Genomic DNA, 14954 nt, shown 5'->3' with positions numbered 1-14954 from the left:
CTATCTGAGTACACTTTGCATTTTCTAAGTTTACAAGTATGGATTTGCAAATTAAAACTAATTAAAACTAGTTCCCTTTAAGAAATGTACTGACCCTACCATTTCTATGTCCCTAATTATCTTGATGAAATAAGGCAGACTCTTCAGAAAAAAGCCTCCACTTTTCTCTTCTGGGAATAATCTGTACAAGCTGCTTCATGCCAGTATCTGCACTGCATGCACTGTACTGTTTTTATTCTACCAACATAACTGAAGTAGTAAAACATGCATGTAAAGACAAGCCCTTAGATAAGCACTGTAAAACTGATTTGGGTGGAATCAGCCAGGCTTCTGCAAGGAAAACAAAAAATGGTGCCACTTGCAACAGCAGAGCACAGAATGTACTGCTATTTTATTGTCATTTACTCAGTTCAGGCACCAGATGGTTTTAAATAGAAACAACCACCAGAACCATTACCAATTCTGTGCATCTGTTTGCTTTACAGCGCCATTCTGGCTAGGTTTGCTCCAGGAGTAGCTTTTATGTAAATTCTGTACCACCTTTTGATTTGGTAGCTTCCTTTCAGAACTTTCAGTTTGAAGGAAATACGCTAAATGCCACAATATACTGTTCAGCTCATCCTCTGCCTCACAACCTCACTAGTGAACATTCACACCAATGCCAGTGTCTAGGACTACTGTGCACAGTCACTCCGGCTTGCTTTCTCTCTGTTTAACATTTTTTAAATCCACTATAAATTTCTGTTCCTCCATCCCTCACAACAGTTCATGGGTTCTCCAGAATTCAGCAGTTACACTGTTTCATGGTTAGACTATCTATTGTCTTACCTGACTATGCAGGAAATTAAAGAGGGGAGTAAGGCGGCCTCCCCCTTGCTCAGGGACCTCAGGTGCAGTGCAGAGCACAGCTACTGATCCTTGAGTACGCCACCCATGTAGAAGTGGGCAGGGGAAAGAATAAGAGAGGCTAGGAACAGGCTGTGCTTGGGCTCTGACCTCTGTCTCCATTTCATTCACAGGACAAACTATCTGGATAGGTATGAGAGGGATATAAGATGCATGTTCTCAAGAGCTGCAGTAATTTACTTTACAATGCAGAGCAAGAGGAGAGAGGGAAGATGTCAAGGGAAGAGTTATAGCTGTCTCAGAGAAAGTTGAGTTTAATTCACTTCATTTTTGAATGAGAGTATCTTCACAGAGGATTAATGCTTTTTAATATATGCACTTTTAATTCAACCCTTCAGTTAATTTGGCTTAATTTTCTTGTGTAGATATGCTCTTACAGTCTCCTTCCCAGGTCTGCCCCTAACATGATGCAGTCATCTATCAACCTTTTCCAGGACCAAGCCTAAACATCATTCTAGATGGTAGTAATTTTTCAGAGTTCACAGACATGTATATATTAGGGACATGCAGAAGGTAAATTATCAATTTTGAAGGGCAACACAAAAAGAGATGAATTCCTTCTTTTTACTTTGTCCTAGCCTATGAAAGCAAAAATATATGCTAAACTAAATGGAAATGCATGTAGGGTGAATAAAGGAGTATGTCATTTTATAGAGCATATATACTGCAAGACGGAACCTGGATTCAGATATTGTGGTGAGATTTTAAAAGCAACTGGATAACCTAAGAACCACACATAATTCTACCTATGCAGACTAAGATAATAGGAGTAATTTACATTTCATGATTCAGGGTGTAAACTTATCAACTCATGGGGTTAGAAGAAAATCCTCTCTTCCACTGTAAAAGAGCTAAGTACCTTTGGAGGGAAGAAGGGAGCTAAAGCTTCTTTTGATGCACCAGGTACTGGCCAAGGTAAAACTAGATGGATCAATGGGCTGATGTAGTTATGCCTCTTCATATGCTGCTGATCTAAGGATTGGATCCTGCCTCCCTCACTCACCTTGAGAAACACCTTACTCCCCAAGCAGTCATAAGTAAGAAAAAGCAAGAGCAGCACAGTATAAAAATATAAAATTTGGCTTTAAATAAAGAAAACTCCACAATGAACAAGAACAGGACAAAGGTTTCTTTTTCTGTGCTGAAAGGGGGCAACTCAGGATGTGAAATATGTACCTTCACTGTTGACAATTATTGAAGCAGCTCCTGTAGCAGCATCCTCAGTCTGACCTACAAATTCTAAGGAAGGGAAAAGTTAGAGTGCGTATTATTTCAGTGCAGTACTTTCAGCCAATAGCATGTGATGCACTTTAATTGAATTAAATCTAAAATAAACCTATAACCTTCAGCAATTTAAAAATGCTAATTACTCTTTCATGTGCAACAATGCCAAGGAAGCTAACAACAACAAAAAGTGTTAATTTACACCCACAAAACAGCAAATGTGAGTCCAACATTCTCTAATTTGGCTTCAACACTGCTTCAGAGAAAACCACGTTGTTTATAGTCTTCTCAGGCATTCTAGGTCTATCTACATGGAAGAATTCTTTTTATTCACTGCAACAATGGATTCAAGGCCAAAGTAAATTAGAGCATCAAAACAATATAGCACATTTTTCTCTTTTAATTCTTCATGGGTTTGCATTTCATAGGAACACCAGCCTGCATTATGAAGAAGGAGGTTCTGGTGATGCTGTATATTTCCCTTTTGGATTAATCCATTCAGTTAAGTAAGTGAAAAGGCCTGGCTGGTAGCTCTGCCTATTATTTTGTTGTCCAGCACTTCCCATTATAAAACCCTGTTTACAGCTGCATATACATTTGCTAAATATTGTCTGAATGAGCTGGAATTGTCCATGATAGGTATCTGTTCCAGGGTGAATTTTTCTGGAAAATGTCTGCCCAAATGGTCCATCCGTTTCCAAGAAAAAAGGGTAGAGAAAAATATTCTATTCTGCCCATACTAAAAAAAAGTCTGGTGACCTTCTCCTTGAGAAGGTCTGTCATGCCCTTGCTTTGAAGTAGGGACTTGAAATTTTGCAGGGAATTTTGCCTTTGCTTCAGGCATCTAACTTTGCACTCCCCAAGAAAAACTGCCCAAACCTGGACAAGTTACAACTCTCTGAAAAACTGTACCACCCATACAGAGACATTTCCTAGAGCACTGCAGCTGATCTCCTTAAAAAATCCCTCTGTACTGAGCACATTCTGTCTCAGAGATGCAGTGGGTGGAGCAAGACTTTTCCTGCAGCTGCAGCTCTGGGTTGCTACAACTGAAAGCAGGGGCATTTTTCTCAACTATGTACTCCACCATACTGTTTGAGTGATAACTTTGTTGATACTCAAACAGTATGGAGGATGAAACTTCCCAACTCAAATGGAGCAGGGACCAGAGCTGGACTTGTTGGAGGAGATAGACAGTACATTAGGTGATGTAATCTAGGGATGAGGCTGGGACTGGTGCTTGGCAGGGATGGGATAGGAGATAGAAACTGGGGTTGGCTGGGCAAAGAGACTAGGCCTTTGGGATAGCATGGCACAGGACTGGGACAGGTTAGAGATGGGTCAGGAAAGGCTCAAACCTGGGCAACAGAAGTGTCGGTGCCCATTAGATCACAGTCCGCTCCAGAGCTTGGACTTGACACTTGGAAGAGTTCAAATTGCCTGTGGAGCCTTAATTTGCACCTCTGGTGCCTATGCCTTATGATAATCTTTAAGTCCTAGATCACACACTATTTTTTCTACATGACCACTACCTTATTCCATGCATGGAATGGATCTGCTCTAGGATGAATTAAGACTGTGTATTAAAAGGAGACTAAAAACCTTTCAAATCCCTGCCTTATTTGTTGCAAAAGTTAGAAGGCATGGACTGAATGAGGCATGAAACTGCAAGAGCTGAAAGGTTGGTTCGATGGTTAATACAACTGAGTTCAGTCCTGTGGAACTACAGTCTCCCTGCCACTACCAAAGGACTTTTTGGTAGTGCTAGAGGAGTCACTTGTGCCAAAATTTCACCAGTGGTTATAAACTGTTCTTTTTTTTCTGAGCATCTGACCTGAAACCCTGGGTTCTGATCTGACAAAATGCTGATCGCTGACAGCTGCAAACGAAGTAGGTGGTAGCTGGGCTTTGAAGTGCTATTAATGCAAAGTATTTTAAAAAACCAAGATCAGGGTGCGTCAAATTGGTGGATATCCAATATCTACCCATAATTATTGGCTATTTTTAACCTTAATCTCTCTGTGCTTCAGTTAATTTATTTAATAGAGATAATCCTGCCTACTCACCTCACAGGAGAATAGTAAAAATTAATGAATGGTTGCGAAACACTCAGATACTACAGTGATATGCCTCACAGAAAAGTCCAGGAGGGAATAAATACTTCTTTATTCAGAGCAGAATTTGAATAATGTGTAGTTTATAAGACAAGAGGCCATGAATTAAACAATAAGAATAAAATTAAATATTAAATAGCTGTTTATTAAGTGAGCCCTGCACATCTTGTGATTGGTCTGAGAAAAGGGTCCTATGAAAAACAAATGAAATGTGATCATGCAATTGCAGACTGTATCATAATGCACAAGTAAAAGGGGGACAAATTCAGGTTGCACAGACAGTTTTAACTGGAGCATTCCCTAATCTGAGTTTTTAACTTTGTGAACATGTGTGTGTGTGTGCGCGCACGTGCGCGCGTGTGTGTGTAAAAAACTAGGATGTAGATTTTAGTCTGGCTAGGCTCTACAAAGTGACCATGTAAAAATGGTCTCGTGAGGCTTCATTTTTATAACTTAATTATCAGATTTGGGTGAAAAGTTACAGGGTTAAAAGCAAAACAGTGCTATTCCTTAACTGCCAACCCTGCAGATTGAATGTGGGAGGGGAGACTCAAACTTGATTCTCTCAGTAAATTAAATTCTGTAGGCCAGTTTAGTTAGATACCTGTGCAACTCCTTTGCTTTCAATCTGTTTGCAACAATGTAATCAACTGGAACTTCCTGAAAAGTTCTATTAGGGCCTAATGATCCAATGCTCAAATAAATCAATGGAAAGACTCTCACTGACTTAGCGAGTCAAGAAGACAGTAGCAGGGCAGTTTGTATGTCTTACCCTCTCTTACTCATGTTGACTTTGCAGAGCTAACAAGAGTAAAAACTCACTTTTCCTACTGAACTTATATTTATTAAGTTTTAATTTACATGCGTCTTGAGTAATAAAGTACCATTTTTCTCCATTCACTTTTCAGAAAAGGACAAAAATCACACTGTGAAGAGTAACTAATGCCTAGCAGTGACTTCTTAAAGTATAGAACTTTTTTGGTCCTTGAAGGCATTCTATGGCCTACAGTGATTTAGGTTCTAAATCAATCTTGAACTTTTAAGACTGATTATTAAAGGCCAACATTTGCAAATGTGGCCATTAATTTTGGGTAACCAGGTGCCTGAACCAGGATCTGATTTTTCAGCCAGTTAAGCACCCAATGCCCTTTATAACAGGACTGGACCCCAGGGGAGGCTGCACAGCTCCTGCCTTCACTCTGGGTCCCTGGGTTCTGCTCCTTTTCCCTCTCCCGGCACACCTAGATATAAATTCGCTGATCGGTGAAAAGGGAGGCGTCCCTAGGGTCTCAAAGTGAGCCCTTGTCTGCTCTCAGTCTGTGGGTTCCTCCTGAACCCTGCTGTCCTGCCCTCTGGTGCCAAATATGGCCCCCTGTCCTAGATGGGCACCATCCCATCAGGACACTAATCACCTTAAAGGTTAACTTCATGGTCTCCAACCCCCCTACAGCCATGCTCATGCCTCACAGTTGGTACCAATTAATTACTTTAGTGGGCACATAGACCCAGTCTAATATCTGGCCTCCTCAGGCCTCAATGTTCTGATTCAGTCTCCACCCATCTTGGACTGTGGGCTTGCTGGCCCTCTCAGGCAGTAAGCTGATTAGCTCTCTTTAGTTCACGTCCATCTTGGACTATGGGCCCCTGGCCCTAGTCTATGCCCTTCTTTGGGCTTGGGCCCCCCTATCCCTGTTTCCCCTTTTCTCTCACTCACTGCAATGAAGCCCCTGCTCTGACAGGGCTCAAGACAGCCATGTGCCCCTTGGGCACACTGGGACTTCCAAACCTTCCCTTTAGTCCCTTTCTGGTCCACTGGTTGAACTGCACCGAAACCCTAAGCACCCTGGCTGTAACTCAATCCATAGCCTTTTGGCTATATAACAAAATCATTTTTTCACCCGGAGTACCAGGTCCCTGCCAGACATCAATGCCTTACTTTCCACTTCCCAGTTGTATCAGGGTCTCAGTTTGTAGTGGAGCTACAATCCTCTCCCAGCAGAGCTCCTCTCTTCAGGGCTTCCAGAGCCAGACAGCCTGGCTTGGCTCAGGTCCAGGCTTATATGCTGCTCTAGTCCTGCCCACTCCCAGTCAGGTGATGGGGTAGCCTTGGCACAGCTACTTCTCTCTCATTCTAATGGACTGCTTGTTGCTGTTACTCCAGCTACCATAGCTGCACCTCTGGTTTGGCAGGGCTCTATCCTATTATTGCTGTGCACAGCAATAGTCCCTCTTAGCTTGCCCCTGGCTGCCTATTCTTTTGCAGCTAGCTCTTGTTAGGCTGCCTGAGCACTGCCTACTACTATTTTTTCCCCTCTTAAAGTAACAGGAGCCTCAGGCTCCCTTTTATACACCTAAAGACTTCAAATGGATTTGCAGGTTCCCAGCATTCTAAACATCAGTCTTTGGGTTTAAAATAAATGACCACTCTTGAAACCACCAGCCTCATGGTTTACACACAAGGCATTTTGAACTAATCTGGACAAAGCAATAGAGACTGCGCTACAGAAAGTGATTCTGCCTGCACACTGGGTGCGTTGATTAGGTGACCTGCCTGCTCTTTCCTTCCTTCTCTTCCAGCTCTAATTCCTATTATAGTTTCTTTAAAAATAATGGGTGAAATGATGTTTAAAAATGCTTTACCTGTAGAAATCTCGTTCCTTTTGAAATTTTCAGTGTATTCATTGCCAAAGGAATCCTTCCCAACCTACAAGAGGGCATACAAATGTTTGATCTTCTACAGCCAGCAGAGTGATACAATGCAATGACAATACACTAGAGCATCTTTTACAGCATGTTTGTTTCTAAGTTACCTGATTAGATAGCATTTAACAGATTCTTCCCTTGACTACAATAAAGAGCCCTACTGAAACACACAGAAGTAATGCACTTCCTACACTCACTTTTAACCCTCTGGCTCTGCAGTTCATAAATGTTTCTAACACTAATATGGATTGCTTTATTCTGAATCATTATTGTATTTCAGCCTGAAAACATTAACAGTAATTCCATCATTATTCTCATTTGTTATGCATATTTTTAATTTCAAAATTCCTTTTTAACTTAATTTCTTCCCCACTGAAAAATGCCAGGTGTTACACATTGAAAGTGTGGTTATACTCTGGAAAGTGATTTTATACATGGCATCTTAGAATTCTATATTTTTCAGTATTAAATATACTCATTCTACAAATCTTTTTTTGTTTTAACTGACAATGCTATAGATTAATTGGCATTTTAGAGTCAGAATGCATTGGATTCTGCTTTTAAAACTGCCTGAAAGAGTCAATAAAATGGACCTCGGGTGATCATTTTGTTGAGGATGGATAAGGCCAAATAGAATCTTGCTCACTGTGGCTCTCCAGGGTAAAAGGAGCCCTATCACCATCCAGCCCCCTCTATATATTAAACAAATAATTTGAAGACACACAGGTAACAGATGGGAGAAATAACATGCCACTTTTACATAAACCAAGAGATGTGTTAAAATACTTGATACACACATACAAAAGTATTGTTATTACTGTGTTTAGATATAGATAATATAAAGTCAATGTAGCTTTTGTGTATATATTGTATATTTACATGAGCACACATACACAGGCCCAATATATCTTTTAATTCATTAAATTGGACTTACACCTTCAGCAGAGTCAGTTCCCAACATATCAGCATTGTTGACTAGAGTGTAATTTCACTTTAGGATATAATGTAAGGTCTGAAGTCCCACAACAGATCCTCAGCAATGTGATACTGCTTGAGCTGAAGAACTGTCCTTCAAATAAGTTCTATCAAGATCCCTTCTTCCCATCCCAGCTGCTATCCAGATGACCAATGAGTTGTGTAAAGAACCTGAGAGATTAGCCTAGGCCCTGAGCAATAGTCCCTCTGTGGTTAAAACAAATACCAATATCTGAAGCAGTGTTTGAACTATTGTCAATGATAAAATAGCTGCTTTGCTACCTACTGATAAAGATGTAGCTATGAATGTACCTCCCTCTTTCAGGAAGATTTGGGATATCTAGAGTATGAGATAGGGTATAAAACCAAACGCTATAATGCACATATAGCACCACAGATTGAGGATCATTTTCACTCAGCTCATTGCACAGCCATATTTTGAAGTTTTCTTTCATTTTCAATAACATCTACAAAAGATTTATCTTAAAATATCATTAGGGATGGTCACTGTCTCTAAAATAGCAGCTTGGAGGACAACAAATCAATAGAAGATCAGTCCAGGACAGATGGTAGTGAGGCTAATAAGCATCTGCTCTGGTAAGTGAGGATGTTTTTTTCAAGGAGGTTTGCAATGGAGGATATTTCTGGATCTCTGACTACTCTTGGATTCCAGGGGCTGACTGTCAGATGCAATCTCTGACATCTATTTTTGACTTGATGATTAGAGCCACCTCTGACAAGGATCCTGCCAAAATTATCCATGACTGTGACTTAACAATCATACTACTGCAAAGTGCTATACCTGGGGATCTCCGTGATGGCTGTTATGAAGCTTCAACTAGTACAGAATATATATACTTGCTTACATACTTAAAGGACATTTCATAAACATTTTCCAAAAGCTGAATTCATTTTCTGTTCCCTTCGGTGTTGATGATTTCAATGTATAAAGCCTAAAACATTCAATCCTGGGGATCCTAGAGATCTGCATTGCTTCCTGTTCAGCTGTTGTAATGATAGATTAATTGCGGTATTTTTGCTCACAGCCCCTAGACAGGAACACTGTGAGGCTGGGGGAAGACCCATCAGAATGTTATCAGTAGAAGAAATTATGCTTTGGAATGTCTTACCCCCTTGCTTTTATCGACACCCAAATTTGCTAAAACTTAGGGAATGGTATAAGACTTATTTTGTTATTCAGGACTTGCCCCCAAGGCATCCAGCTCACTTGGGGATTGAGGGCACATTTCCTGACACTCAAAACTATATAACTGATCTTTTTAAATGTTCTCTACATGTGCTCAGACCCTGCTGGATAGGGACATTATATAAACAGAAATATAAATATAATGTTTGGTTTGTTGACTACAGAACACATTATGCACTGAAATATCATTTTTCAATTCAAGTCACTAATAATTATATCCATTGCTACTAGGCTTGTAGCTACATAGTTGGTGAATAAGAATGCGTGTGCATTACATCAAAATCTTTCAATATGTGCTTTTTCCCTGGCTTGATGTTACCAGTTTTCCCACGTGCCATCAGGAGGCCTGACATCATAACAGCTGAAATTTTGGCAGTCCACAGTCAAACTCAATCTGTACCTGTAAATTAACTGTAATGAAAAAATCTCTTTGCTGACACATCTTTTGTTCCATCTGTTCTGCATATGAAATCCTGCGATTAACTTGTTTTGGAGTGTACGTATTTACTGTTTTTCTGGCTTAGGGAATGTACCCAATATTTGCTGCTAAAAATAAGTGAAAGCAAGTAAGAGAAAAAAAATGGTTTGAAAGGTGACTACAATAATCTGAGCTGTATCAGATACAGCAACATTCTTATAACAAAGTAAAGAGTTGGGCTCACTGCTTTCTTTCTGAAGCTGGACTCAGACTGTCCGTGCACAGAAATCAGTAGGAACTGTAGAAAGGAAAGGCAAAATAAAGGATAATTTAGCATTTCCTTTTTAAGCAAGTGAATCAAATGGAACTGGAACACGTAAGGAGAATTTGAATCCACAGCAGCACAAGAATTATAACAACATTAAAGCAATCAGATAGGATTATTTCTGGATGTCTGCCAAAAGTAAAACAGACAAGACTTTCTTCAGCACAAATCATTCCTCCCCAGACCTGAACTTCTTGAGGTACAGACAGACGTAAGAACTGTTCCGATATCAGAGAATACTGCTACAAGCTTATACAATGCAACTGTTATATCTGCATGAAACTGTAGTAATATCAATTCAATAAAACTGTTGCAAGTTTGACCCTGCTTCAAGCCCCACATGTATGTAAAAGACAATAGGGAAGTTAGAAGACTGAGAATCCAAAAATGTAGGTGTCACCTTGATTAGGATGCTTATGAAGAATTCATAACTGAGACAGAACCATGAATTCTACAAACCAAGTCTCAAATCACTGTGTCCCACCTTCTGTACGCAGACACGTTACATTCATAATTTACAATTATTATTTTAATTCATTACCTTGTATTTGTAAGCTGAATGAGTTGGCTGTGGAATTATTAAGACTATATGGAAGTGGATGATAACATTTCTACAAAGGAGAATAACCTCTCCCACAACTATACAGTTGGTCTGCTAAAGATATCACAAAAATCCCTTGCCTCTTATACATGTCCTGGACCATCACAGCTACAACACTCCAATCCTACTACCAAAGGAGACTGTATTAGCTTAGTAAAAGTTGGACTCCTTTTTCCTCATGGACTGCCACACAGACATTAGGATGAAATCCTGAGATTAAAGTATAAACATCTTCATAGCTCTGAAAAAGATATTAATGTTATTACTATATTCAAAATAGACTAAGAATAGGCCTAGATCTCACTAGTACCAGAAATAATCACTGGAAATAATACACTCTATTCTACAAAGCACTTTGGGAATATGGGGAACAAAGTGGCTATGAATGATATATGCAAACTTGTATTAATATTAAATGGAAAATAGACAGCCAACTGGAAAAGGTACAATTTCAGGACTGAAATTTCAAAAAGCATGAACAATTTCAGGTGCTAAGCTTCAATTCCTTAAAATGGCTTGTTAATGCAGAAAAATAACTAAGATTGCAATGACTTATTACCACCTGTTAATTTAGGTTAACTGTGAAACTTCATATTATACAGGTCTCATTAACATATGCAAATAATTGTTGTATGAGATGAAACTATTTTGTGAGGCGATAAAGTCAATACTAATTTTTCAATAAAAAGTAGGAAGTGTTGGCAAGTTGCGTAGATCTGAGAAGAATTCTTGATTCTGCTTTATCTTCCTCTTCTCCAACACATAAAGAATAATAAGGCAAACTATTAGGCTATCTGCAGACATTCAGAAAGCTTGTGTCAGAATTGATTCAATCTTTGCAGATTAGTGTAACTGGCATAGGTTGAACAGGCAAGCAAGTGAATAGATATTACTTTTGAGTCCAGAAATGCAGGCACATGCCTGCAGTGGCCCAGGCCAGAAGCCAGGGGGTACTACAGCGAACCCTCCCATCCCTTCTTCAGCAGCTAAGGGAAGCTAAGCTACATGGGGCTGGCTGGGCCTGGGCAGGCCTGACTATGATTGGGGAGGGTTTTAGACCTCCAGGGACCTCAGCTGGGGTGTGCCTGAAACAGGGAAGCAACCCTAGCCACGCTTTTGGGGGGGGGGAGGGCAGAAGCATGGCCAGACCCTGGCCTCTGGCATGGCCCCCTGAGGACACAGGGAGGGGGTTTATTTCCTCCCTTCTCCCCTTGAGAAACCCCAGCCAGAGTCTGCTCAGCTGGAGCGAACCAGCGCCTGTCAAGGTCCCCCCTCCCTTCTTGCTGATACAGCCCCCTGAGGCAAAAGGAACAGGGAGGGGGTTTATTCCCCCCTCCATCCCCTCTCCCCCGCTGGGACTGCACCCAGGGTATGCCTGGCTAGGGTGCAGCTTCCCCTGTCAGGGTCCATCACCCCTCACTGTGCCAGTGGCAGGGGTGAGGGAGTGGCCAGATACCAGCCCCGCATGACACCCTAAGGCAAAGGGGGCAGGGAGAGGGTTTATTCCCTGCTCCCTCCTCTCTCGTCCTGGGGGACTGCAGCCGGGGTCTGCCAGCCCCAGCTGCCACCTCTGCCGTTTGCCCCTGGCAAGGCAGACCCAGCTGGGGTTCCCCAGGGGGAGAGGGGAGTAGGAGGGGAATAAACCTCCTCCCTGCCCCCTTCACCTCAGGGGGCTGTGCTGGCTGGAGTCTGGCCATGCCTGCGCCCCGCCACTGGAGCAGTAGGGGGTAGTAACAGAGCACCCCCCCAAAAAATTCTATACTGCCCTGTTTATTCTAGGGGCGGTCTGTGCCACACTCACCCACCATGCCTTGCTGTTAATACAAATATGTAGATTGCAGAAGGCAATCACCCACCTTGTGTTCATGGCCTTATGAGCCAATTACGTGGCTCCATACCTCCCCTACAAAGTGTCCCATGCCTTGCAGATGGCATCCTAGTCTTCATGTCTAGCTCAGGCCCCTCAATTGGGCTGCATTCTACTCTCTGCCCCCTCACTGGGCTGCACTCTGCCCTCCCCGAGCTGTCCTTGGCCCCTCACTGGGCTGTACTCTGACTCAGGCCTCTCACTCTGCTCAGGTCTCTGGACCCACTATGGTCCACTTGGTCTTCCTTGCCCAGTGCTTTTCTGTTAGGGTGTGCTCCCCTAGCCTTCCCTCTCCACAGAGTCATCAACAAGGCAGTGGGGGCTAAAGCTTTCCAGCGCCCCATCCCTACCTTCTTGGGTGGCCCACACATGGCATTTTTGTGGAGACTGCCCCACCACACCAAACAACTCCAGCAGGGTGCAGTTTTAGGTCTTACCCAGGACCATCCTCAGGATTACCTGATCTTCACCTCTTTCTCACTCGGCTCCCCTAAATGTCATGTGCCTCCCCTACGCTGGTAACTACTCTGGCTCTAGCTCCATCTTTACTTTTGGTCTCTCTATCTCTGGCCCCCAGCTCGCACTCGGACCCCTAGACTAGATCCCTCCCTCTTCAGATAGCTTGGCCCCAGCCCTTGTCATCTGGGCTATGTCCCCTGGCCCCTTTCTCTCAGCTGTGGCCTCCCACTGCAGTGACCTTTGACCTCTTCTAGGCCCTCATCCTGCCTCCAGGCCAGTTGGGACTCCAGGCAGTCCAGCTCTGGCTGTCCCTTACTGTGGGTTTTCATACTTCGGCCTCTCCAAGGCCCTGGCCCCAGAATAGGCCAGTCGAGGTCCTTAGGTTCAGTTATTTAGGCCATCAGCCCCATCACCTCTATGGGCCACCTTCTTAGGCCCCTCCATGAATCATTCTCTCTTTCTCTGCAGGGTTGAAATCCTGCCTAGATCATGCTATTTTCTTCTCTGAGTTTCTCAGGGCCTGCCACTGGGCCTCTTCATGGTTTGCACCACTCTCTGGGTTCATCCAGGCCTTGAAATGGATCTCAGCTGCTCAGGTCCCATTCTTTGACCCACCTGGACACTCCCTAGACCTGATGACTCCTAGCCCCTCTCCCAGGGCTGGCATGACCTCTCTCTAGGCCTCTGTATATACTTCTTTCTCTGGGCTGGCCTGGCCCTTGTTCACTCAGCCCCTTTCTCAGGCCTCCTCTGGCCTCTCAATAGGCCCAGGCACTCCGCCTCCCCTTCCAAGGCTGTGGACCCGACACTGGGTCTCCAGAAACCTTCTCTATCCTCATAGCTCCTACCCAAACCTCCACGGTGTCTCAGATGGTATACAGGAGTGGCATCCTTCCTGCTGGGTGATGTTTCTTCCTCTGCAGCCATGTGGTTCTCTTGATCAGGCCTAGCCTCACTTGTTAGAGGCTTTGCAGCTTGCCTAACCCCTTAAAGTGGCAGGCACACCAAGAGCCAGGGAACTTCATTAAGGATGCAGATATTTCAGGAAACATAGATTCCATCTTTGGCAGTAAGCAGAGTTTGGACTATTTAAAAAGGAACAATGCTACAGGGAGAAACCCCTTGACATTCAGACAAAAATATTAACACCAAATTCTTTGCCAGTTTCATGAATCTGGGAGCTCTGGAGGAGAATAAGGACCAGTCTCCATGACTTACAAGATCTTGGATACTGACAGCCCTAACACTGGAGAACAACTAGCGGCATATGAACCTCAGAAGAACTGCAGGCAGAGTTTGGATATACATCTACATCTCATTAACCTATACAATGGTCTGACAAGCTAACAGAAAAGGCTTTTTAGCAGAGGCATTGTTCCTTCAAATTTAGCATCCTGTCCCCAGTCATGGCCAATATCTAGTACTTCAATAGGGAAAAAAATTCTCAGTGTATCTGGTCACTTGTGGAATCTGTCATTATAGGGTGCATTATAGGGCGCATCCACACATACAAGGACATGTGCTTGCAACAGCTAAAAGAGAAGCAATGCAAATTTGAGCCAGGGCTTTTTGCCTCAACACATGTGCTTGGACATGCACTTTGGTGTGGAGCAAATTGTGCCACTTGGGGCAAAATAACCCTGCCTGGCTCCTCTCGGATCTGCAGCTAGGGGGAGCTAGAGCCCAGGGCCAGCACCTGTGCTGTCCCAGCAGTATAAAAAGGTGCCCTGTCCTGGCCCCATCCATACAAGTGCTGTCCTGGCAAGTAGCTTGGGGCTACTCGCCCTCTGGAGTTTCTGGGGCCCAGCCAATTGATACCTGGGGACACTACCCCTTGTCCCAGCTGGACTGCTGCAGCAGCATCCCAAATCTATTTAAAATACCCCAAAATCCATGTTCTTCCACCTTTAAAACAAAAACCCACTCTATACACATACACACACACATATCTAGAGAGAGAGAGAGACAGTGATAAGTTGGGTAATGCTTTATTGTTATATTTACAATGTTAAAGCAATTTGGAAGCCTATCAGTGTCTCCATCATCATGAAAAAATAAATTCTAAATACCTATGTATGTTGATGTGTGCTTTTGGTTTTCTTCATACATGATGGGTGTGTGATGGGGGGGATGTGGTGTTTGTAGAAAGGGGGTG

General features: G+C 42.9%; 1 protein-coding gene across 5 annotated transcripts in view; it reads right to left on the bottom strand.

The window, feature by feature from the left end:
* The window catches only part of RBKS (ribokinase), a 92707-nt gene that overhangs the window by 54067 nt on the left and 23686 nt on the right, over positions 1-14954 (bottom strand). For all 5 annotated transcript variants that reach the window (XM_019549604.1, XM_019549600.1, XM_019549603.1 and 2 more), the window contains exons 3-4: positions 6885-6948; positions 2083-2145 (exon numbers count right to left, since the gene is read on the bottom strand). In XM_019549604.1, coding sequence (XP_019405149.1) covers positions 2083-2145; positions 6885-6948 — 127 coding nt within the window. The remainder of the gene's footprint in view (positions 1-2082; positions 2146-6884; positions 6949-14954) is intronic.

The sequence above is a fragment of the Crocodylus porosus genome, unplaced genomic scaffold (assembly GCF_001723895.1).
Source record: "Crocodylus porosus isolate Cpor-Errol unplaced genomic scaffold, CroPor_comp1, whole genome shotgun sequence".
NCBI lineage: Eukaryota > Metazoa > Chordata > Crocodylia > Crocodylidae > Crocodylus > Crocodylus porosus.
This window is presented reverse-complemented; position numbering and strand designations above follow the sequence as displayed.